Below are 24,585 nucleotides of genomic sequence, written 5' to 3'. Positions count from 1 at the left end.
ATGCATTATTAACTTATGTCATATTCAGGCCCCCTGCTCTTTGCAGGATAGGTTCCGCTCTGCTATTCGGCCATCTGCTGATTGCCGACAATCTCAAAATTGTCGTTTTCTGTACAGTAGGGTGTTACTTTGTTATCTATTTTAAACTTCAATAAATAAAATTTAAAAAAAAAACAATAACCACTATGAACAGGATATGCAGTGGAGGGCACTCATATGTGCAAAGTTCAACAACTGAACGACAGTCACCCTAACTGACAGTCTCCAAGGACTGCTCTACAAAAAAAACTTGAATGCAGCCCACCAGTAAACCGAGAGGAAAATTTAAAAATAAAGAAATTATACAGAGGAGCAAACTCATCATAGCAAACAAATGCTGAAGCACTGCAGACCCAAACGTTGCCACATTCAAGACATAAGACAAGCAGTAATACTTTGTGCAAGTGTTCACAAATTACAAAGTTGCTTCTTAGTTGATGTCCAGTATAAGCATGTTGTCGAAGCCACACTGCCCCACAGGGGAGGGGATAGGGCGTTGGTTCTAACAAAGACAAGTCATAATATCTGACCATAGAGGATGATAAACTTAGAAACTATTAGGGTATTTCTGAGATGTTATTTCCAACACCAGAAAACACTATAAAACATTCTCTGACCTGTACTGTTTCTAAGGACAACATATGTACCTTTCAGGATCAAGCCGGTGCACTTGCTTCTCCAATATGGAAATACTGGTGGAAATATACTTGGCAATGAAATCTTTTTCACCCAGTTAAAAGAAGACAGCACATTGGGCAATAATAGTTGCTGGGACAAGAATATCTATCACCATACAAGATTTTAAAAAAAGTTGCGAGGGTAAATAACTTGCAATTCATCTACGCTCTGAGAAGAGGCAATGACACTGAAGGACGCTATTGTTTAAGTCAACAACTGTAAATAACAAAAATGTAAATTCTCTTGAGGTGATGAACAAAAGGCGAAGGGGGAATACATTTTCATGGTCTCTTTGAAATCACTTTATGGTAGACATCTGTAAGTACTCTTGCTCTTCGGATCAAATAAAAGAAGGAACAGTAAAATTAGCCTTTTTGGAAACCTCTGAGACCCTCCCCAACTCGAACAGAAACAATTCAAGACTTTACACAAAAGAAAAGGACTCAAGATCCTAAAGACAATTACCACATTAGTTAAACCTTTACCATTATAATCAAAATGTGGTGTGGAGTACCAACAACCACTATCCCATTCAACAAAACCCATTCAGTTATCTTGAACAATTCAGGCTCTAGGCATGGAGACAGAACTGTGAGAACAGTTAATGGCAAACTTTCCTCAACACCATAGTGGCCTTCTTTCAATCAGCCTATGCAGTGGGTCAGCACTCAAGCCCATAAGTCTAAATAATCATAATTACGGCTCCTGGATTTAAGATTTTTATTTTTTTAACATTTCCATCTGCATTTATTTTTTGGCAATTTTATCTGTATTTATCCATATTTATTTAGTGTTTTGCGCATAAATGAAGTTGTAAAACTTTAAATTTACATATTTATTTAACTAATAGCCCTGCAATCATACTTTGAGGTCTGTCGTGTTTTAGCTATTTAAGCTGCCAAGAATTACATAAAAATACACCCAATGGTAAATACTAGCATTATACCACAAATGTATGTTAACATATACCATTATTTAAAGAAATTTCATCCTGTCCATCTGCTCGGCTATAATTCATGAAAAACAGCAGAGAGAGTCACTTAAAAGAAGCCCTGTTTTCTGTATTTATCCACTTTTAAAAATAAAGTCTTAAGACCCAGTTACTCATTTACTACCTCTCATCTGCTATCAACCAATCAGGTTTATGGTGTGTCCTGTTCATAGACTTCAGTCACTCTAGGATTCCAACCCAGCCAAAAGATGAACCAGATTTGCTGCGATATTACACCAGCTATAATGACTGATAGAAAAGTCATCCTTCACCTACTAGTCAGCAGCACCCAGCTATCAATTGTGAAATTGTATATTTCCAGTCTTTCACATTACTTGATCGTGAGACTTACATGTTTCAATTACCCTCTGTAGGAAAGTGGCTCTATATATACTGGAATAAATACAAAGAATGCTGAGCTGTTCCTCAGAGGGAGGATGTCACACTAATGTCTGGATACTGTTGGTCTCAATGAGACCTACAGTTGGGCATCCATTTTGTTGGATGTAATGCCCTCACACACCCTTTCAGGTGTCATGATTCATCATCTGGGGTGCTCCTCGTTGGGTCAGCGGTGCAATACGCAACGGGCTCACCTCAAAGAGGGGCACTTTACCGGAGATCTTTTATCCAACAGCCGTTTTGTGAAGTGCGGGTATGGGGCCAAAAGTGTGTAGACGTGATAGTGAGTTTAAAATAGAGCTGGGAGTACCAGTATCAAGTTTTATTCTGGGGGTCTCCTGCTCTAGTTAAAATTTGGAAGCTAACCGGTCATCGATGGAATACAATGTTTCCTACTTGAGTCTCAGTGTGCGATTGTGATGGTCGACAAGTTTCTCGCGTTTCTGTTCAATAACTCGCAATTCTTCAGGACCTTGGAAACAAAATTTTCTCAATTATGGAAACTGTCTACACTAAAGGATCTGTATAAGTGAGCTAGTATGAATGTCACAAAAAGAAAGCTTTTTTTTTGTTTTATTATCCTCATTTGCGTACATGGCTCCAATCTGTCAAAACAAAAAAAACTGCCGCGGAGCAGAAAATCAGGCAGTGCCTCTGTACTGACTCAGCATTAGCTGGCAGGGATCACGTAGGAGGGATGGTGGCCAAATCCCAACAGTAACATCTGGTAGGCTATGAAACTCTAGCATGCGGGCTGTTTTGTTGGACAATAATGCCCGGGATACCAGGGCCCTTTAGGCACCGCCACTTCAGTAGCAGAGCCAGAAGGTGAGCCATGTCTGCGTTAATCATTGGACCTGGGGGAAAAAAAAAAACCAAGGTATCAACGTGACCTCTCTAGCTGCTTCCAAAAGGCTCTTTTTCCCTGATTCCCTCTCCTTGCCAAGTCAAGTTTTGAAATCTGGAGGATTGAAGAACGCCATTCATAAAAGGTGGGTGGCACGGCGTCTTTCCAGTGTCTACAAATTTCCTTGCGGGCCGCCAAAATGGAATAAAACACCCGGTTGGAGGCTGCGTTGCGGGTTTTTCCACTCAGGCCAAAGATAACTAAACCCAAATCAATAGTGATCTGAAAATCCAGAATCGAGGACAGTTTATTACTTATGGAATCCCAGAAAGGGGTAATTTGTGGGCACTCAAAGAACATGTGAATGTCGGACGCCGCCACCAAAACACATCTTGGGCAAGAGACCGGACCTGTCTGTGAAAATTTTGACAGTCTCTGCAGGGAGTAGTAAGCCCTGTGCATTGTGAATACGTGCTTCCTTTGAAGCCAAGCAGGCTTAACCAAATCCCACAGTACCCTGCAGGAAATTAGCCAAAGTTCTTCCACGTCTTTTCCTGGCATCGACTCAGCCCATAATTGCGTTAGAAGACAAAATTTGCCATCTGCTTCCTCTAGGATCATGTTATACCATAGCGAGATCTCTTTCTTTATGGGGGGTTTGTCCAGCAGGCACGCCTCTAATTCACTCCCTCCCCCTATGGGAAGACTGCTGTTACGCGAGGACTGTGTACTAAATGCCTGAACCCAACTTGAGATTTGTAGATATTTAAATCTTGAGAGTCTCGGCCCGACTTTGTTGGTCAAATAGTTCCATGGAAGTAGAGATCCATCAGAAAACAAGTCTCCCCAAGATATAATTCCGGCCTCTTTAAGTGGTAGGGCTAATAAGTCTTTCGCCCAGGCTGGGGGGGCAGGTAGATACCAAATTGGAGCTCTGCTTGAATAATAACCTAGATTAATCGAGTGTCTCACTCTATACCACGTGTTGGCCATCCCCTGTAGTACCTTCAGCTTTATTTTTTTAAAGAATTTGAGGTCACCAAATTTAAACAGGAAACTGGCCTGCCCAACTCCCTCACAGCTCAGCAAGGTGGAAAACATAAGGCCCAGGCCTGTCTCAGTTGGTGTTTTCATAAGCATGCGTGCATGCGCTAGCTGAAATGCCCATGCAAAAGCCTGAAAGATCTGGGCCCGCCAGCCCGCCCTTCTCCCTCCGACGCCTTATCTTTTTCCAAGCAATTCTTGGATTCTTGTTATTCCAAATAAAAGAGGATATCTCGCTCTGCAGCTTTGAAATTAATTTAGGGTCAAAAAACAGCGGAATTGACACAAAAAGAAAGTTTGCTTTATGTTGCAATGTACCTGTGTTGAGCTGGATCTACCTATAACAAGCATTTACAATGCAATGGTCTCGGCATTATTAAAGGTAGAGCGATTGGCATTGGCTCATGACTTTTTTTTTTAAATCATAAATAAATGGAATTGTCATTTACAATGCCAATAGCTTAATCGCTCGCCAATGCATGACCTATTGCATTTACACCCACACAGAGCCACACACAAAGCCACCCACACACAAGGGGGCGTAGATGAAAAGAGCGATTCCCCTATTGTGTCCTGGCCAGCACTGATCTAGTTACTGTGGTCAGACAGACGGGTGATTTTATTAGAGCCACCCCGGTCACAATGGAAGGAGACACGTAAGTAATTGTATCGGATCGAGGACATCGTGGTCACGCCAATTCTGAATGAGTTCAGCAAATTGATGACATAAAAATATTCACCTTCAATAAATTAAAACATCACAGGGAGCACAATTTTACTTAAAAGATGGGATTTGAAAGAGAACAGACACCCCAAGAGCACATGCGTGTTCAGTTATTTTTTTGTAAAAATCAGCTTTGATGCATGATTAAATAACTATGTAAAAAGACGGAGGGAAGACAGAAGGGGAGGGGGGAGGAGAAATGCGACACGGCGGCAGGGGAGGGGGCGGAGCGGGTAAAAAAAAAAACAAGACGGAAAGAAGGCAGAGATGGGGAGGGGGGAGGAGAAATGCGACACGGCGGGCAGGGGAGGGGGCCGAGCGGGGAGAGCGGCGTTGAGGGTGTGAAGCAGCAGGGGCCTTTGAAGTGAAGTTAAGCTTCACTTCAAAGGTGTGGGAGGAGTGCTGCTGGGGAACAGATGGCGATTTGATGATGTGCACGCGCATTTTATGTCAATGCGCCTGCGGATTGACCTAAAAGCGCACGGGCACAGCACCAAATCGCCAGTTGGGATACTAGTTGGGTAAAGTCTGTTTAAGTCGCTATAGTCTCGCTCTGCTCAATGCGCATGCGCATTGAGAGGCGAGACCTAAAAAGAGATGCAAGGCTTCCTTCTTTCTTTCTGCCTTCTTTCTTGCTCTCTTTCATACATTTTACTTTGTCTTTATTAATTCTTTCTTGCTTTCTTTCCTTCTCTTGTACCTTCTTTCTTTTCTCTTTCTCAGTTTGTCTTCATTCTTTCCTTCTTTTTTGCTTTTATTCTGTCTTTCATTTTATTGTTTTCTGCATTTTTACAGCCTTTCTTTCCATCCTTCTTTCTGTACTTCTATCCTTTGTTCTCTTTCTTGCCTTTTCTTTCAATCTTTCTAGTCTTTCTTCCTTAGTTTCATCTTTCTTGCCCTTCTTTTATCTTTCCTCCCTTTTTGTCTTCTTTCATTCTTGCCCTTTCTTTTGTTCTTTCTTTCGTTCTTTCTTTCTCAAAAACAAGAGGCCCTGAGCCAAGGAGACAAAAATTGGCTTTTTTAGTTCTGTGTGAGCCAATACCTTTTGATTTTACTAAAATTATGAGAATGACTTAGTTACCTATAGGGGTTTTTAGCCGCACTTCATCAATTTGTCTGTGGTTGTGCCATTATCCAACGAACTCGAGCATCTTGTTAGGTCACCCCCACTGCAGACTCACAACTGTGGTACCACTAAAACTGCAGCGATGAGGAGAAAATCCATGTCCTGCAAGGATTTCAACATTAAATGACAGTAGTGTGTGGACTAATTAACTTGTAAATGGCACACCAATGAAGGGCTTTTTACCTAGTCTAAATTCAGATAATATAAGCTCCAGTGAAAACTACCTAAAGCTATCTCTAGCCAGACTTAAAACACTACTGAGCACAGTACAGGAGCACATACACACAGATTGACCACGGGTACCTTATAAAATGTTCCAATTTGCACACTTTGTGAAGCTCTCCATTTGTGTCTTTTGTATACTGCACTTGCACAGGTGGTAATAGTTTGAAAATCGTGCCCTGAGCTGTTTTCCTTCACATGCGGCAGTGCTCGAGAAAACGAGGCTTCCAGAGGAATCACAGTATCACCCTGGAGTGACAGAGCACTTAACTGTTGTATTTTCCCTTGTCAGATCCACCTTCCATTGCACTTTTCTGATTTCCATTACCAGTTACAATGCTCACTCCGGTGCTCGCCTAAGACTAAGCCTAAAGCTCAAGTAAAATCAATACCTCTTTTCATCATGTTAAAGCGTTGTGGGGACGGAGGGGTGGTGGGGGCAATGGGGGCCTAGGGTTAGGGGCAGGATCATGCATTGGGAGAACGAAAAGGCAAAGCACGCATTGTTGTGACATGCGATCTAGGTGCCTGCGATGTTTCAATAGGGATGAACGCATTGCCGTTGTAAATGCGTGCGATGTAACAGAGGGCGAAGTGTTGCCCTTTGCAATGTACACATTAGTAATGCCACAAAGGGAGAAAACTTCCAGATAAACACGCTGAGGAAGCTGAAACTATTTTTGCCAGCAAATGATTTCACGTTGGTAGTTCAAGCACTAGTTATCCCGAGTGTGGAGTACGGAAGTGTTTCTTGGTGTGGCCTCCCTAAAGCGACGACAGCACCCCTAAGAGCCTCTATAAATGCAGCAGCGAGACTCATCATTGGTTCAAAGAGAAGCTCATATATTTCCCCAGACTTAAAAGCCTTAAATTGGCTACCGTTTGAAGCCAGAATTCATCTAAAAATAGCATGCATGACACATAAGGCCTTACACCACAAAGCACCCAGCTACCACGCTCAAAAGTTGACGCTCTCGGGTGGGACAAGAGCCTCAAGAAACGCTGAAAACCTGCTACTGAAACACCAAATATTCAACAGAAAGAAAACATACAACCAAACCTTCTCTGGGATGGCGCCCAGGATTTGGAACTCACTTCCACCAGAAACCAGACTAAATGCCTCTAGCATTTCATTCAAAAAGGAAGTGAAACCATTCCTCAATGGCGAAACTCACCTAATCATAGGCCAAGGTATCGCTGGGACCAAGCGCCCCCTTACCATTAACACCTACATTGACAAGGGGCTTCCCAGACTTTTTAGGTATGCACGCTGACCGAGACCTAATTCAACAGTTTTATGTTGTTCCTGTACCCTAATGCCTCACGTTGCACTATGTGTTTTGTATTCTTGATGTGCCTACAGTTATTCGTTTGCATTCTCAGCCTGATTGGATGTAAAGCGATTTGATATCCGCAAGGATCTAGTTCGCGCTATATAAGACCTTCAAAATAAATAAATAAAAATAAATCACATGAGAGTATTTTTTACACTGGACAGCTATGACTTGCCCCTAGAATGAAGAACACCCTTTTGCCCTACAGATTTATATTCCGGCACAGTCTATGCCAAATACGCTTCAAGAAATGTAGTCAATTACAAGCCTGCACTCTGCTTTTAGGTACTATTCCTCTAAATTAGAAAATGTGTCACATGCATACTGGTTAATAATTGAGTGCAGTGCACACGGACACATCTGCACACATGCTGTACATCCATCCAGTACAATAGTTGAATTAAAAGGTGTGACCATGCACTGCATAATTGGACTTGCATTGAAAGTATATATTGCACAGTATGGTGCACTGATTGCCATGCAGGTTCTCTCCGTGCAGACACACCTCAGTGATTTATGGAATAGGTGAGGCAAGCCGATATCTTCCCAAGACAAGTAGATTTCTGTAACATTTTGTCCATTGGCCAAGTAGATTTTGGTAAAATTTCCCACACCCCTGTCACCGTGCATTTTCGCTGGCTGGCTTACATTTCAAATGTTTTGGGAAGCAGTGCATGAGAAAACAATTAACAGAATGAATACAGATGAAACAAAAACACCAAATCACACACATTAATTTACCTGTATTCATTGGTATAATCAAAATCTTGCTTATTATGAGTTGGTTTCAAGAAGTTACATTCTATAACACCAACTACACCAACACCCATGTTGTTAGCCTGTAAACAAAATGTAAATAACATTAACTTCCAGAAGAATAGTAAACTACATTTTGAGCAAAATATGAATGGACACAAATGTCGAGTAGGACTGGATGGTAGTTTTACTTGGATGAATTCCATAAGGAAAACAATACTGGTCTTCGAGAATAGCTGTCCAGGGTATTTATATTCCATCCAGGGCATTTATATTCCATAGTTGTGTGGTGCATATCACAGACATATAACAATAACTCATCAAGTACATTTATAAACTTTAGATAGTGATCATACAAGCCCTCTAGGTAAAATGCTGAGAAAATGCCCAAGGGGATATTAAACACTGCAAACTTGAACGTTTTACCTACTTACTGTCAGAAAAAACCTTGGAAGACTACAAAATTAGCATATTTGCCCAAGAATGATTGTATTAAAGAATACATTGTAGAATCAATATTCACAGAGATCTTGATGATAAAAGTAAGTTTATTTGGAGATTAAGAAGCACTCCCTGGGACACATCTGAAGGCTCCGGACAGTCAGCGGTAACGGACTTAACAGTAACAGTTAAGACATAGAATGGTACATTAACATACTGTGCAGTGTAGCGAGACAAGTACATTCAAGTGATAACAGATCCACGAGATACACTTGAAAAGAAACACAAGCGCGAGACACGCAAGGTGAATGCGCGAGAGTTTACACGTGCATGAATACACAACACACCTTCCCCCCTTATACAATGAAACAAAAGAGAAAGAGAAAAGAAGAAAAAAAAAACTGAACTTAAAATTTTCCTATCATGTAAGCAACAAAATCTGACAACCACTTGGGTTTCCTTGTAGCTCTTTTGGGTAAAGAAACACTATTGCTGTGGATAGATTGAGGAAGAGATTGGACACCCATATCCTGATTGATGTTACAACTACTGGAACAATAGGGTGTTGCAGCCGTGTCACAACAAACTACATCTCCACTCAAATCCTCATCCAAATATGATAAATCAGAATGTTCCAAAGTAGGTTCCTTACAATAAACATTCCTATCAGCCTTGAGAATAGCAATCCTACTGAGATTCCAAACTTTATTGTCTGATAATCTCACTGAGTTTTTTAAGACCTCAATAACTTCAAAAGGACCCATAAACGAACTTTCACCTTTCTTGACCTTCCAGGGTTTTTTGACCTTAACCATCATACCAATTTCTACTTTCGGATCCATTTTTGAGCCAAATTTCTCATCAAAGTACTTCTTATTGGTGCAATGGGTACGAGTAAGGTTCTCTTTAACCTTTCCCAAATCCACGTTGGAAGAAGTTGATTTTACTAACCACGACGGATTCACCTTAGTTCTAGGAATTCTTCCCCTCATGATTTCAAAAGGGGAATATCCAGTCATGGAATTCATGGTTGTTCTGTACATCCAGACTTTTTTTTAAAAATTTCAACCTCCCATTTCTTGTCATCATTACCAACAGACTGTATAGCACCCTTCAGAACTCTATTGAACCTCTCTATTACTCCATTCCCACTAGGATTATATAAAGAAGTAGTGGAATGGGCTATGCCAAGCCTTGAAAAATAATCATTGGCTTTTTTTTAATTGAATTGAACTCCATTATCAGATATGATCCTTACTGGTAGTCCCACTTCAATGAAAACTTTATCTAGAAAACATAACACCGAATCAGTATCTATTTTATGAACAATTTTGATAATTGGCCATTTAGAGAAAATGTCAATAGCCGCAATGACATACTTAGAGTCACAACCAATGGGACCCATAATATCTATAGCAATAGTCTCCCATGGATTGTTAGGAATGGTATGCACACCCATATTGGATTTAAGAGTAACTAATGACTTATCAGAATTTGCGCAAACAACACAGTTCCTAACTAATCGTTCAATAAGCACATCCATGCCTGGCCACCAAAATAAATGCTTAACTTTTTGTTTAGTTCTAACCATGCCACTATGACCTTCATGGCCTTGTAAGACTATAACTTTCCTCACACCCGCCGGTGGAACAAAACGTTCACCTCTTTTAATGATATTCTCACAACATGGAAGCTCTGATCTTACTTCCCAGAAACTTTTCAACTCTGAATCTAGATACTTCTTATCAGGCCAAACACCAGTGATGTAACTAGCCACATTCTTTAGAACCTCATCACCCTCAAATTTCTCCCTCCACAGAGTCTGATCAATAGAAATGGGACCCTCATCATGAATCATGGCAATCTGGAAATCATCCCACTCATTGTGCAAATCTTCCTGAATGGGTAAAGGCATTCTAGACAAAAAATCAGCAGACACATTTTCCTTACCAGGTACGTATTGTATATCATAAATAAAGTCCTGTAAACGCATGGACATGCGTGCAATGTGGGCTGAGGCTCTCAACATACCTTCGGTAGTGAGAAGACGTACTAATGATTTGTGATCACTCCTCAGTATACACTCCTTACCCCAGACAAACACCCTGAAATGTTCCAAAGCCCAAATGCATGCTAAAGTCTCCCTTTCTATTGTGGAATATTTTTCTTCAGCAGGAGTAAGAGCCCTGGAAGCATGTGCAATAATGTCTTCTTTTCCTTCTTTAGTTTTTTGGGTAAACACAGCACCCAGCCCCTTTGAGCTAGCATCAGTGGTAATGATATTTTGCAAAGAAGGATCGAAACAAGAAAGCGCATTGGCGGAGCAAATAGCACTCTTCACATCACAAAATTCCTTCTCACATTCATTTGTCCATTCAAAAGCAACTCTATTCTTAATCAACTGTCTGATATTATATGTCCTACATGAAAAATCAGGCACATACCTGGCATAGAACTCAACTAATCCTAAAAAAGATCTTACATCATCCTTAGACTGAGGGTGAGGAGCAGACTCAATGGCTTCTAAAAGAGAAGGTTTTGGTTTGATCCCTTCTTCACAGAGTTCATGGCCCAAGTAATTTACAGAATGAACACCAAATTTACATTTCTCATACTTAATGGTAAGGCCATGTACATTGAGTGCACCTAAGACCTCTTCTAGAGCAGCAATGTGTTTATCCTTGTCATCATTGAATACCAAAATGTCATCTTGAAAACAGATTGCATTTTTGCAATCCTTTAAAATGTCCTGCATAACCCTCTGAAAAATTGCTGCTGCGGACGCCAAACCAAACGGCATCCTGTTGAATCTGAAACACCCAAATGGTGTAATAAATGCAGTTAGGTCTTTACTTTTCTCATTAAGCTCTATCTGGTGGTAAGCAGCAGATAAATCGATGGTTGAAAAAAACTTTGACCCACCAACAACAGATAACATTTCAGAAATGCGGGGAAGGGGAACTGATCTACAACAATATTATTGTTGAGATGGCGAAGGTCAATACAGAGTCTTACCTTGCCATTGGCCCGTCTGGCAACCACTATGGGCGAAACCCATTCAGACGATTCAATCCTTTCTATTATGCCCCCTTCCACTAAAGCATCTAATTCATTTTTTACTTCGTCTCTAACAGCAAAGGGAATATTTCTGGCTTTGTGTACCTTTGGACAAGCATTTTCCTTTAAACGAATTTCATGCTTAAAGTTGGTTAACCTCCAATGCCTTTTGGAAAAACATTAGGAAACTTATTTAACATAAGAGAAGAAATTCCATTCTGTTCATCAATTAACATCACAGGATTGGGACTATTAGGATTCAGTATGATGTCAAGTTTACCCAGGTCGAACCAGCTAAGTACCGAAGGACCCTTCTTTGAAACATACAACTTTGCAATACACTTTCTGTTTTTAAATCTGAAAACCAAAGTTCTGAACCCTAAAATGTCTATCCTTCCACCAGAGTACCCTTCAGGATTGATGTCACTTTTCTCTAAATGGCTACCTAATCTTTGCTCAAACAGTTTTTTCCAGACAGATTCACACACAATAGAATAAGGTGATCCAGAATCAGCATACATGTTGATATTCACGCCTCCAATAACCATATCACATAATGGCTTTTTCTTAATACTAGTATCATTTACATTCAAAATCATGGACTCTTTTATATTTAGAACAAAGGAACAGTTGTTAGAGTCATTTGTGAAAGCTTCATCATCACTATTGTCACTTTGCTCAATACATTTCACCTTTTGGTTAACTTTACCCCTTCTGCAAGCAGAAGTAAAATGTCCCATTAAACCACAATTTGAACATTAATGTTTTAAACCAGGACAAATTTTGTTATTTGCTAAATGTGATTTGCTGTTGCACCTAAAACACTTTAAGTTACCTTTAAAGTCCTCAGAATTTCCTTTGGGAAAGATAGTTTTTTTTTTTTGAAGAATCCCTATTCTTACTGTCATATTTGGAATTAATCTTTGAAACAACATCTTTACTAACAGAAACATCTTTGCCTTTAACCTGTTGCGCACTCCTACAGGAAAGTTCAGCTTTTCTTACAATGGATACAACAAAATCTAAATTTTCATCACCATTGATCCATAACCTTTCTTGTATAGTTTCATTACTGGAGTGCATAACTACCTGATCTCTAATAAGGTCTTCTTGTAAATTACCAAATTTACAATCTAATGCTAGAGTTTTTAGAGAAGAGACAAAATTGTCAACAGATTCCTCACTTAAGTGTTTCCTCTGAAAAAACGTATACCTAGAAATTCCTATACATACTTTAGGAGAACAGTATTTGTCAAAATCATATACAGCCTTATCAAAACATTCATATCACCACTTGCTTGTGATACAGGTAATTGATTAAAGGCTTTTAATCCTTCAGGTCCCAAGCAATGTAAAAAAATACCTTTCTTTTCTGGAGCTTTCATCTTCCCATTGGCATCTAAAGGGTCAATATAATTTAAGAAATAAGCCTTCCATTCAATCCAAGGCATACAAGGAGAACTACCTGCTGACCAATAACTTTGTGGTGGAGAAAGAGTGTAGCCTTGTGCACACATAATGAAGAAAAATTAGAAAGTTAAATTACACCCAGTATTAACAACTTGTATATCTTGTACTCAAATAAATAAATAAATAAATAAATGAAAATTAAAAATACGTTAAATATATGTTCATCAGTAATTGTTGAGTAATTCCAATGAGAAAAATATAGTACTTGTGGAAGAAGAAATAAAGTACTTGTAAATGGCTGTGGAAGAAACAGTCAAACGATTCCTGAAGAAGTATGACGCTTTTCCGTTTTCACTCGGTATTTTGAGATTGAATTAAAGAAGACAAAAAATGAAGAAGTCGCTTCTCTGCCTTTCGTTTCCACTCCGTAGTTAGTAAGCTGTATTTTACCGTTTTAAAACTGTACTTAGATACAAACGGAGAAAAGGAAATGAAGTCACCTCTTTTCTTTTCATTAACCAACAAACGGAGAGTAGCGTCTCAAATGAAGTACAGTAATCGCTTCCGCCCAAAATCATCCACACGTCAGCACTGTTGAAGATGATATTCACGCACACACAGCGCTAAGGAAAGCTGCAGTAGAGACGTATTTCAATAAGCAGAAAAGAGTAAGTAAATGGATTCCAAACCTCGATTCGTTGATTTCCGTTCAACTTGTAGGTACTGGAAATCCTAAAAGTATTCAATAACGTTTTCTGATGCTCATCGAAATGAGTTTTAAAATGTAAAATTAACCAGGAAATGCTTCTAAATGGTCCATAAATGCTCCGTCCCTCGTCGCCAAATTGTAGAATCAATATTCAAAGAGATCTTGATGATAAAAGTAAGTTTATTTGGAGATTAAGAAGCACTCCCTGGGACACATCTGAAGGCTCCGGACAGTCAGCGGTAACTGACTTAACAGTAACAGTTAAGACTTAGAATGGTACATTAACATACTGTGCAGTGTAGCGAGACAAGTACATTCAAGTGATAACAGATCCACGAGATACACTTGAAAAGAAACACAAGCGCGAGACACGCAAGGTGAATGCGCGAGAGTTTACGCGTGCATGAATACACAACATACATCCAACTATAGTTGGGGTGTGATCCCAACATGTCTTGATGCATCACTTCCATATGGACTACTCGACTCTGTTGACCACCTGCGTCTCATCATGGCTCCTCTTCTGCTGTAGCCTCATATGGCTGTGCACCTGGATCTTTTTTAGGTACACTCCTTCAGGTCCTATAACCATGACACTGCATCAACAACTCCCTCATAATGTGACCAATGACCTCATCGGCTGACATCTGTCACTTTGTCTAACAGCACCAGTTGCTGTGTGGGTAGGACTATGGGTCACCCTGGTAGCTATTGGTTACTACAGAAATACATTCAGAGAAGGTGTTTTGCGATATAGGTGTAACTATCCCATATTTGGAAAAGAGTAAAGGGCAGAGCTCTAAAAGATGAATCATGCTGAAAGGGGCAACATGGCTTCAAAATAGGGACGCACTGGAAAATGTAACCTAATATAAAGAGGCATTCCCATGTACCCACAACAACCTCAGAGACCGAAGTGTGGCAAAATAAAGCTGACTTTTAAGAAACCAGACATGGGATACTCAAGAACTGTTTTGGCATCTTACCTTTGCTATTTGAAGTGCACACCAAACGTTACATGTAAACTCAGCAGACCTGTTACACAGGCTGTTAAACTGTAATGTCAAAAAGAGACCCACTTGAGGCCTGGCTGGTGTGTTAGACAAAAGAAAGGTCCTGACAAGTGTCTGTAAAAATTTGCCTGCGACAGTGACCACCCTCAGGGCATTGAGGGATAACTTACTCTACAAGCAGTTCCTACGTATATGTAATGAGCTGTACTCACAAAGGTGATTACTTCAAAGAGGCAGATATACTTAACCAAAAACTCTGGGATAGGGGTTAATCTAAGAAAATCATCTCTCAAACAATTAAGAGTGCATGGTTCAGCTCGACAGAAAAGTCTTCCTACCCCCAGACAGAGAAATGAACAACGGAATCGCACTGTAATGGTCAGTACATTCTCCCTAGTGAGTAATTAAATCAAAACTATTATCAACAGACAATAGCCCCTACTAAGTGATTCCTTTGAAGAAGCCCCTTTATTTGCCTTTAATAGGAACAGCAATATCGGAGACTTTGTGGTAAGGGCATATAAAGAACCCACCAACAAAAGCAACATTAGGTCACTTCCTCACTTAGTTGGTCACTACAGATGTTGGTGGGGAGCAGTATGTAAGTTTACAGGTGGCACTAAATGTCGGACTATGAATAACAGGATATTTAACTTACAATGTTTTTCTAATTGTAATACACAGAATGTTATCTATGCTATTAGATGTCCTTGTATGCAATGGTACGTAGGTCAAACCACACAAATGGATAAACAACGCTTTCTCAGCACATAAGTAGGATAAGATGCCAAACAGAAGGTGCCCCTTGGTACGACACTTTATGTAATAAGGTCACACCCCTAATGAAATATTCTGGTAAGTGGTGGAGGTGATCACCATGTCAAGCAGGGGAGGGGTGGCATTGTTCGAAACATCAGTGAATGCAAATGGATCGACTTTTTGTACCACACCAATAAGGGTCTTAAAGATATCAACGATATGCACAGTTTTTCCTTGTTTCAATTTTAATCAAGAATATGAAGATCTACATAGGACTTGTGTTGAGCTACAGGAGACCAAGGGACTGCTTTTTTAAAACATTTTATTGGCATTTAGTAATCATCATTACACACAAGTCATTTCACATTCATTTAAGTTCTTGGTGACCCTTCTGATTACCCTTCCCAGCTGGTCATCCGGTCTCGTGCTCATTTCTCTTCACGCTATGTGACTTCCTGCCGCGCTATGCAGTTCTAGCTGTAACAGATCCTCATCTATTATAACAGTCCCTCCTTTACTATCCCGCCCGAGGCCAAGGGGCTGTTGCTCACAAGATATGGGAGCAACAGCCCCTTGGTCACTGTGATTTCACTGGCAATTGTTCAACTGAGTTCTAGTTATTGATAACTTTTGATTGGTGATCTTGAATTATGAACAATGAAGGCCTGATGTCTTTGCCTGCCCCCTCTTCGCCTACCCCACATTAGGCAGAGTGGGTTCACAAATGTTTGAAGTAGTGTTCCAATACACAATTACTTAGGAGAGGGTTGGAGTTGGAGCATGTGATATTGACAATGATGTCTTGGCCTGCCATCCTCTCACCTTCCTCCAGTCAGGCATAATTGGTTTACAAACATTTTAGGAGTGATCTAAAATGCTATTTTGTAGGAGAGGGCTGGAGTCTAACCACATAATACTGACAGAGTAGCAGCACGCAGGTATAATGTAAACATGGCCCCCCCAAGATGGTGGGCGTTCGCTAACTCTTCAGCCTCGGTCTAGACAGATACGGTGATAGGAGGGGATCTTCCGCCCAGTCTTCATTAGGCACAGGCAACGCGCGGGGATCGTTTGGGCGGAGAACACCGAGGTCTCCCGCATTGAAGTATGAGTTATTTTGGAGTCTCTCGGATAGATAATACTGTGGAGACGTAGAGACTTTTATTCATTATAATGATTTGCATTATAAAGCTCTCAAGATAAATTGACTTTCACGCGCTATTAAAAAAACAGCTATTCTTTGATGAGACTGAAACTCGTAAGTGAGGAGCCTGATACACAAGCCTTCCATGTTGAGGCTTGGTTTGCATGGGAATTTCACCAGGATGATTACTATTGACTAGACACAGAATTTATGGATGACGATTTTTCGGATGACCTTGAGGAGTTTGGTTGGCACACAAGTTAATTTTAGTATGTTACGACTGCGTGCGACAGGGTTAGGGACGCAATTTTTTCTCAGTATTGCTTTCTTAGTGGTTTGTTGAACTTGTACACATTCTTCTTTGTGGCTTGGCCGTCATAGGCATTCAACCAGGGTGATTATTGTAGCATTATAGCCTGCCGTAGAGGGCTATACCGGCTATTAAAGGCCCTCTCCAGCGTTAAAGGCCCGAGCCGAAGGAGAGGGCCTTTAACAAGGGAGAGGGACTTTAATAGCGGTATAGCCCATCTACGAAGGGCTATAAGGCTATTAGAACATTCTGTCACTAGAGGACAGAATGCTCTAACAAAAAAACCAAAGCCTTTTTGGAGCGTGAGGGGAATGGAATCCCCTCAGGCTCCCTGAAGCCTTTTTTCACAGCCAGAGCTGTGAACAAAGAAACATTGGAATGTTGGAGCTCCAGGCTTATACCAGCCATTATAAGCCCGGAGCACTCCATTGTTTTCAATGGAGCTCTCAACATTCCAATGTTCTAATATAGCCTTATAGCCCGCCGTAGAGGGCTATACCAGCTATTAAAGGCCCTCTCCAGCGTTAATGGCCCGAGCAGAAGGCAAGGGCCTTTAACAAGGGAGAGGGACTTTAATAGCGGTATAGCCCATCTACGAAGGGCTATAAGGCTATTAGAACATTCTGTCACTAGAGGACAGAATGTTCTAACAAAAAAACCAAAGCCTTTTTTGAGCGTGAGGGGAATGGAATCCCCTCAGGCTCCCTGAAGCCTTTTTTCACAGCCAGAGCTGTGAACAAAGAAACATTGGAATGTTGGAGCTCCAGGCTTATACCAGCCATTATAAGCCCGGAGCACTCCATTGTTTTCAATGGAGCTCTCAACATTCCAATGTTCTAATATAGCCTTATAGCCCGCCGTAGAGGGCTACACCAGCTATTAAAGGCCCTCTCCAGCGTTAAAGGCCCGAGCAGAAGGCAAGGGCCTTTAACAAGGGAGAGGGAATTTAATAGCGGTATAGCCCATCTACGAAGGGCTATAAGGCTATTAGAACATTCTGTCACTAGAGGACAGAATGTTCTAACAAAAAAAACAAAGACTTTTGGGAGCGTGAGGGGATTAGAATCCCCCCAGGTTCCCTGAAGCCTTTGTTCACAGCCAGAGCTGTGAAGAAAGAAACATTGAAATGTTGGAGCTCCAGGCTTATACCAGCCATTATAAGCCCAGAGCACTCCATTGTTTTCAATGGAGCTCCCAACATTCTAATAATTATGAAGCAAGGGGTTATACATGTTGATTTGCTAAGATGATCACTAAGAAGTTAGTCGACCTGCTCGGTTAAATTGGAGTATGGCACACTTCTGCGTAACAGGATTAGGGTATAAGATTGATTCCTCAGTACTCCTTTTAGAGCGAACGGTTGACAACATATCGCTGTCTGTCTAGAAGCACATCCAAGGCACGATTTGACTAGCTGGAGTGTAGCTCACTAAAAGTACATTATTGGGATTGGAGCATGTGTGGCACGAGTTTAGGCATTAGTTTGGCTTATCTAGATTTTGTTCTAAAATGAGGAAAGGCGCTGTTGACAGTATTGACACCATGGTGGCGAGTCTACAAATCGCAGTGGTAGTCACCACATTGCTGATTATGTGTTGTTTAAATACAGTAATTGTGAAGTGTACTGGGACCCAAGATTCTTACGGTCTTGGTCTCCTTTTATATAGGTGTAATAGTCGGATCACAAGATCCTAAGGAGACCCCTCTAAGAAATGTTGGGGTTGAAATGTCAACAAAACATCTAATGTTATGTTATGTTATGTTAATAACATTTATTTGGCGCACAGCTGCCCCAGCGAAGGGGCGTCCTGGCGCCTGATCAGATGCCACAACATAACAGGTCAGAGCTGAAGCAGAAGGATCACATCACAGGGACAAACAGGTGAGTTTTGATGGCGCGTCTGAAAAGAGTGAGACTATTTAGGGCACGAATGTGTCCAGGAAGAGAATTCCAAAGATCAGCCGCCAGAATACGAAAGGAGCGTCCTCCCATCCTACTCAGTCTGAACCTAGGCTTAATCGCCAGATGGTGAGATTCAGACCTGAGGGACCGCGTGGGGACATACGGAGAGATAAGGCCCGCAAGGGCGGGAGGGGAGGAAAGCTTCAAGATCTTAAATGTCAGACAGAGAGCCTTAAATTTGATTCTCTGTCTGACCGGAAGCCAATGAAGGGAGGTCAGAGCCGTGGAGACGGAGCAGCGTCTCGGAAGGCCCACAATGGCCCGTGCGGCAGCATTCTGCACTCTCTGGAGCCTAGTAGCCTCAGCCTGATTAACTCCAAGCAGCAGAGCACTACCGTAATCTAGCCGAGAAAGGATAGAGGCCTGAACCACCAGTTGCCGCGTGGGGGGGGGGTCGAAGAATTTGAGGAAAGGTCTCAGTCCTCGCAGTATACCAAAGCAGGTAGCTGCTGTCTTCTTAGTATGACTGGTAAAAGAAAGGTTGGAATCCAGCCAGACCCCCAGGTTTTTAACTTCGGCCGCTGGAATTGGGGACACCCCCAATTCGGGAGGCCACCACTGGTCTCCCCAAAGTTCCGCTTGCTTCCCTAGAACCAGGACCTCGGTTTTCTTAGCATTGAGCTGAAGGCAGGTGTCACGCATCCAGTTAGCCACAGCTATAAGTCCTGCACGGAATCTGGGTGCATTCACCTCAGGGTCCCCACTGAGTTTCACCGCCAGCTGCGTGTCGTCGGCGTACGATGTCATGGTAAGGCCACATTGCCTGACGACAGCAGCCAGCGGTTTCACATACAGGTTGAACAGTGTGGGGCTTAAAGCAGAGCCCTGAGGGACTCCCAGACCCAGAGAATGGAAAGAGGACTGGCCAGGTGGAATGGCTACTTTGAAAAACCGGTCCGAGAGGAAGGAGCGGAACCACTGAAGAGCCTTCCCCACAATACCCACTTCCTCCAGGCGCCGCATCAAAATGTCATGAGACACCGTGTCGAACGCGGCGCTCAGGTCTAATAATTGGTTGACAGCTGGAACAAAAGGCTTGCTAATTTTATGAAGCTTCCACTTATCTTAACTGGAAAGTGTTTACAACGTTTGGGATTGCACAGTGTCTTTGTGCAATAATTGTTGTCTGTTGAATCGCTATGCATGCACTGAATCGTCTGCAAGACTGAAGCACTTTGTTACACCTGCTTTATATATGTATTAAAATACTACATGCATGACAAACTTATGTTGTCCAGCACAGTATTTATTATTCACATTAAACAGATTATTCAACCGTTCATGCCCAGCACTACTTATGTATGTAATCAAGGTAACACTAAATGTAATGGGTGGATTACAGAACCCTCATACTTTTGGACGAGGTTTCTAGATTTGAATGAGTCCCAAACAACTTTTTGTACAGTTTGATAAACTGTTCTGAGGTGATGGTCTACAGTGTGGGAGGAACTCTTGTAGTCGTCTCAGATAGGTGTAAGGTGATCTTGGGGGATATGGTCCCAGGGGATGGGGGAGGAGATGGCAATGATTGTGTGACAAGTCAATGTTTGAAGGTGGGGGCACCCTTACCAAGCACTTAGGGTATTTCCTGAAGGGTGTCCTTTCAATAAGTTCCATGCCACTTCATTCTCTGGAGCCGCAGGGGCGCCCCAAGAGTTACCTGGGCTTCAGTAACGGTCTCTGTAATGTGTTGAGGAAGCGGAAAATCACAACCATTGATGAGGAATTCTTATCCACGATAAGAAGATGAAAAGGATTCAAACAGATGGCCTGGAAAAAACAAACAATGAGGCAGCAGCACTGCCAATACACGTCCAAACCCGATGACGTACAAAAAACTTTGAGTCTATGCACATGCGCATTACCAGCTAAATGAAAAGTCACATAATACCTCGCAACTCGAAAGAGTTCTGTGAGCAATAATAAGTTGCAACCGTCCGAGCCAAACATTAGATGGCAGGGGAAAGCAGACTATATGCATCTGCAGCCACACATGCTACGAACATATCATAATTATAAGCCAAAGCGAAAAGGCTTCATGCAAACAGAAAAACTGAAAAGAGTAGAGATAATCTCATAACAACCAAACCATATTTCCAAACATTCGAACTCTTGGAGACACTGACCAATGTAACAAGTCTCCTAGCATTGGACTTGTATTGCAATATAACAGACATTAAAACATCAATCATCAGTAGTGAAGGAGATTACCACTGCACTCTTTATATTTAAAATGGACATACCTATATGTGGACTAACATGGGTACTTGAGCTCTCAAGTTCCAGATCTACAGTAAAATACATCTATAAGACCCCAATCGCCTCTTTTTATCAAGATTAGCCTGAGATGCAGACACCCACTGTAGGTACCACAAATGTACAGCAAAGCCATATGCAATGCTTGCTGTGAAACTTCAAGGGTATCGGACTGCATGCTATTGGAAAACTACTACAACGATAAATATTAAATAGACACTTATCTGAAAACCTCAGGAATAGCCATCATCACCTCAGAAGAACCAGCTGTAACAGCACAGGCCAAAGTGCATATGCTCAAAGAAATAGTCCCCTGCTTACTGTGGGCTATGCAATTCAGATTCCTAGGACCACAGCTCAACTAAATAATGCGAGTTAAGCTCATCATGCTCCAAAGTATTAGTCTTGTAGGGCAATGTCATAATATACATAATATTATGGGTTTGGGTGTGTCCTGTTTGCCCATCTTCAGGGTTTGAATTTGAGGGGGGTTCTCCAATGGCAGGTAAAACTTCACATCAAGTAGAATTCTTCAATTTCAGGAACACTCAAAATCCTTATATTGTCAATCCTGCTACAGACTTCCAAGTCTATTACTTACCATTGGACAGTCCTTAATTAATAGCCTCCATCTAGTACCTTTTGTTGTAGGTCATTTACGTTTTCATTTACAATGGAGCATTTCAGTATGTATGCTTTTAAGCTCTTTAGCAGTATCTGTTGTTGCCTTCTTCATAGTGGAAACCAATAAGAGCTTAATTTAAGGTAGATGACATCATGGTGGAATTTTGGGGTTGTCGAGGAGTACCAAAGGAATGCCCTGGAGTGCCTTTGAAACAAATGAGATATCTAGAAGGTCTGCAGCTAGAAAGATGAGCACATCACAATACATAAACTGAGATGTGGCAGATGAGGTATTCTGCAGATAGAAACATGAGCACATCACAAGACCTATACTGAGGTATGGCAGATGAGGTATTTGACAACACTATCTGTGAGTGCCCTTGAGTTCTGGTGACAAACTGAAACCCTGGTTTGGTGGCAGGAATTCAGATTAAAGTTAGTGGACTACTCTAGATGTGGCCATTTTCTTTGAGGCCAAGCTCCACCCCGAAAAAAATCATTTGCTAAAGAAACACCAAGGACTGGAAAATTGCAATTTTGGTGACCTAGATTTATCCTGTAACCTCAACCACTCAGCAGCAATTGAAAGGGAGAACTGAATGATGAGTGTCATCTAATGAAATAATAAAAGAAAAGGTAAATCTAGATCATAGATAGGAGCTGAGTTTCAGGTTGCAAGTGGCGTGGGTTGCAGATCATTTAAATGTCAAACTGTGTGATACGTACAGCAAAGAAGTGGATGTTAGCGGAGTAAAATTTATTAAAAGACAAAAACAAAAGAAGGTAAAAACTGATGTCAAAATCTTGTCAACTGTACAAAAACATTACGCAGGAACAAGCATTGGGCTCAGCCATTTAATAGTTTAGCTAATCTTTTGACTTTGCTACTGCTTTCTGCTGATGCGGTTTCACATGGGCAAAAAGAAAAAAATATTATTTGCTGATGTTTAAGAGCATTGGGTAACAAACAAAATGTGACGAGGAAGCCCAAGAGTCACCATTCATGTATGTTTTTTTTCACTACCAAAATGGCTGACGCCAAACTTGTAGCAGTAAATTTACAAATTGTAAAAGTGGGCAAATGCACATAAATAAATAAAGGCTTGGCCTGGTGCCAAACTGCAGCCATCTGGCCCTGCAACAGAAAAAGTCAAGGACAAACAAGCATTTGCAATGCAATAGGTCTCGCATTAGGAAAGTTTGAGGTATTGGTATTGTAAATGACAAATATTTTATTTATGTGTTGGTTTCAAAAATAGTGAAATTAATAGCTTTGTCATTTACAATGCCAATAGTTTTAACTTTCGCAAACGTGACACCTATAGCATTTCTAATGCAATGTGTGTTGTATTTACATGACTGATGTATTAATATTACGAATAACAATGGCTTTTATTTGTTTTAATAATGAATACTTAAATAAAAGTTATTGTGATGTATAATGACAATAGCTTAAACTTTTGTAAATAACTTATGGGAAGATTATGTTCAGTGTATTTTATTGTGATGAAAATCCAAGAACAGAAGTGAAATATTAACATCTTTTTGTGACATTTCTAATAAAGCTTGAAACATTGAGAGAACATATTAGAACCAGTTGTTGTTGAATGGTTGCAAAGAGTGATGCTGTGGTGCTGAGTGATGCTGTGGCCTTCAGTGGTGCTGAGTGATGCTGTGGCCTTCAGTGGTGCTGAGTGGTGCTGCGGCGTCGAGGGGTGCTGCGACGTCGAGGGGTGCTGCGGCGTCGAGGGGTGCTGCGGCGTCGAGGGGTGCTGCGGCGTCGAGGGGTGCTGCGGCGTCGAGGGGTGCTGCGGCGTCGAGGGGTGCTGCGGCGTCGAGGGGTGCTGCGGCGTCGAGGGGTGCTGCGGCGTTGAGGGGTTGCATCGAGTGGTGAATTGGCATTGAGGGGTGGAGTTGGAGGGTGGAGTTAGTTGGAGGGTGGAGTTAGTTGGAGGGTGGAGTTAGTTGGAGGGTGGAGTTAGTTGGAGGGTGGAGTTAGTTGGAGGGTGGAGTTAGTTGGAGGGTGGAGTTAGTTGGAGGGTGGAGTTGGAGGGTGGAGTTGGAGGGTGGAGTTGGAGGGTGGAGTTGGAGGGTGGAGTTGGAGGGTGGAGTTGGAGGGTGGAGTTGGAGGGTGGAGTTGGAGGGTGGAAAGGTAGGGTGGAAAGGTAGGGTGGAAAGGTAGGGTGGAAAGGTAGGGTGGAAAGGTAGGGTGGAAAGGTAGGGTGGAAAGGTAGGGTGGAGTTTGATTTTGAGGGTGGAGTTGGAGTCTGTAGTTGTAGTTTGCAGGTGGATTTGGAGGCTGGAGTTGTAGTTGGAGGGTGGATTTGTAGGGTGATGTTGAAGTTGGAGGGTGGAGTTGGATGGTGTTTTTGGAGGGTGGATTTGTAGTTGGAGGAAGGAGTTGGAGTGTGGAGTTGGAGTGTTGAGTTGGATACGGAGTTAGAGGGTGTAGTTCGAGGGTGTAGTAGTGCTTGGATGGTGGATTTGGATGGTGGAATTGGAGGGTAGAGTGGTGGGGCTAGAGTGGTGGGGCTAGAGTGGTGGGGCTAGAGTGGTGGGGCTCGGGTGGTGGGGCTCGGGAGGTGGCGCATAGAGTGGTGGCGCATAGAGTGGTGGCGCATAGAGTGGTGGCGCATAGAGTGGTGGCGCATAGAGTGGTGGCGCATAGAGTGGTGGCGCATAGAGTGGTGGCGCATAGAGTGGTGGCGCATAGAGTGGTGGCGCATAGAGTGGTGG

The 24,585-nt window shown here is 41.9% G+C and overlaps 1 protein-coding gene across 1 annotated transcript in view; it reads right to left on the bottom strand.

The window, feature by feature from the left end:
• MORC3 (MORC family CW-type zinc finger 3) overlaps positions 1-24,585 on the bottom strand; it is a 793,723-nt gene that overhangs the window by 432,001 nt on the left and 337,137 nt on the right. The window contains exon 9 of the mRNA XM_086935396.1: positions 8,149-8,246. Within this exon, the coding sequence (XP_086791522.1) occupies positions 8,149-8,246 (98 nt within the window). The remainder of the gene's footprint in view (positions 1-8,148; positions 8,247-24,585) is intronic.

The sequence above is a fragment of the Lissotriton vulgaris genome, chromosome 8 (genome assembly GCF_964263255.1).
Source record: "Lissotriton vulgaris chromosome 8, aLisVul1.2, whole genome shotgun sequence".
In the NCBI taxonomy this organism is placed as follows: Eukaryota; Metazoa; Chordata; class Amphibia; order Caudata; family Salamandridae; genus Lissotriton; species Lissotriton vulgaris.
Note: the sequence above shows the minus strand (reverse complement) of the source record. Positions and strands in the feature narration are given on the sequence as shown.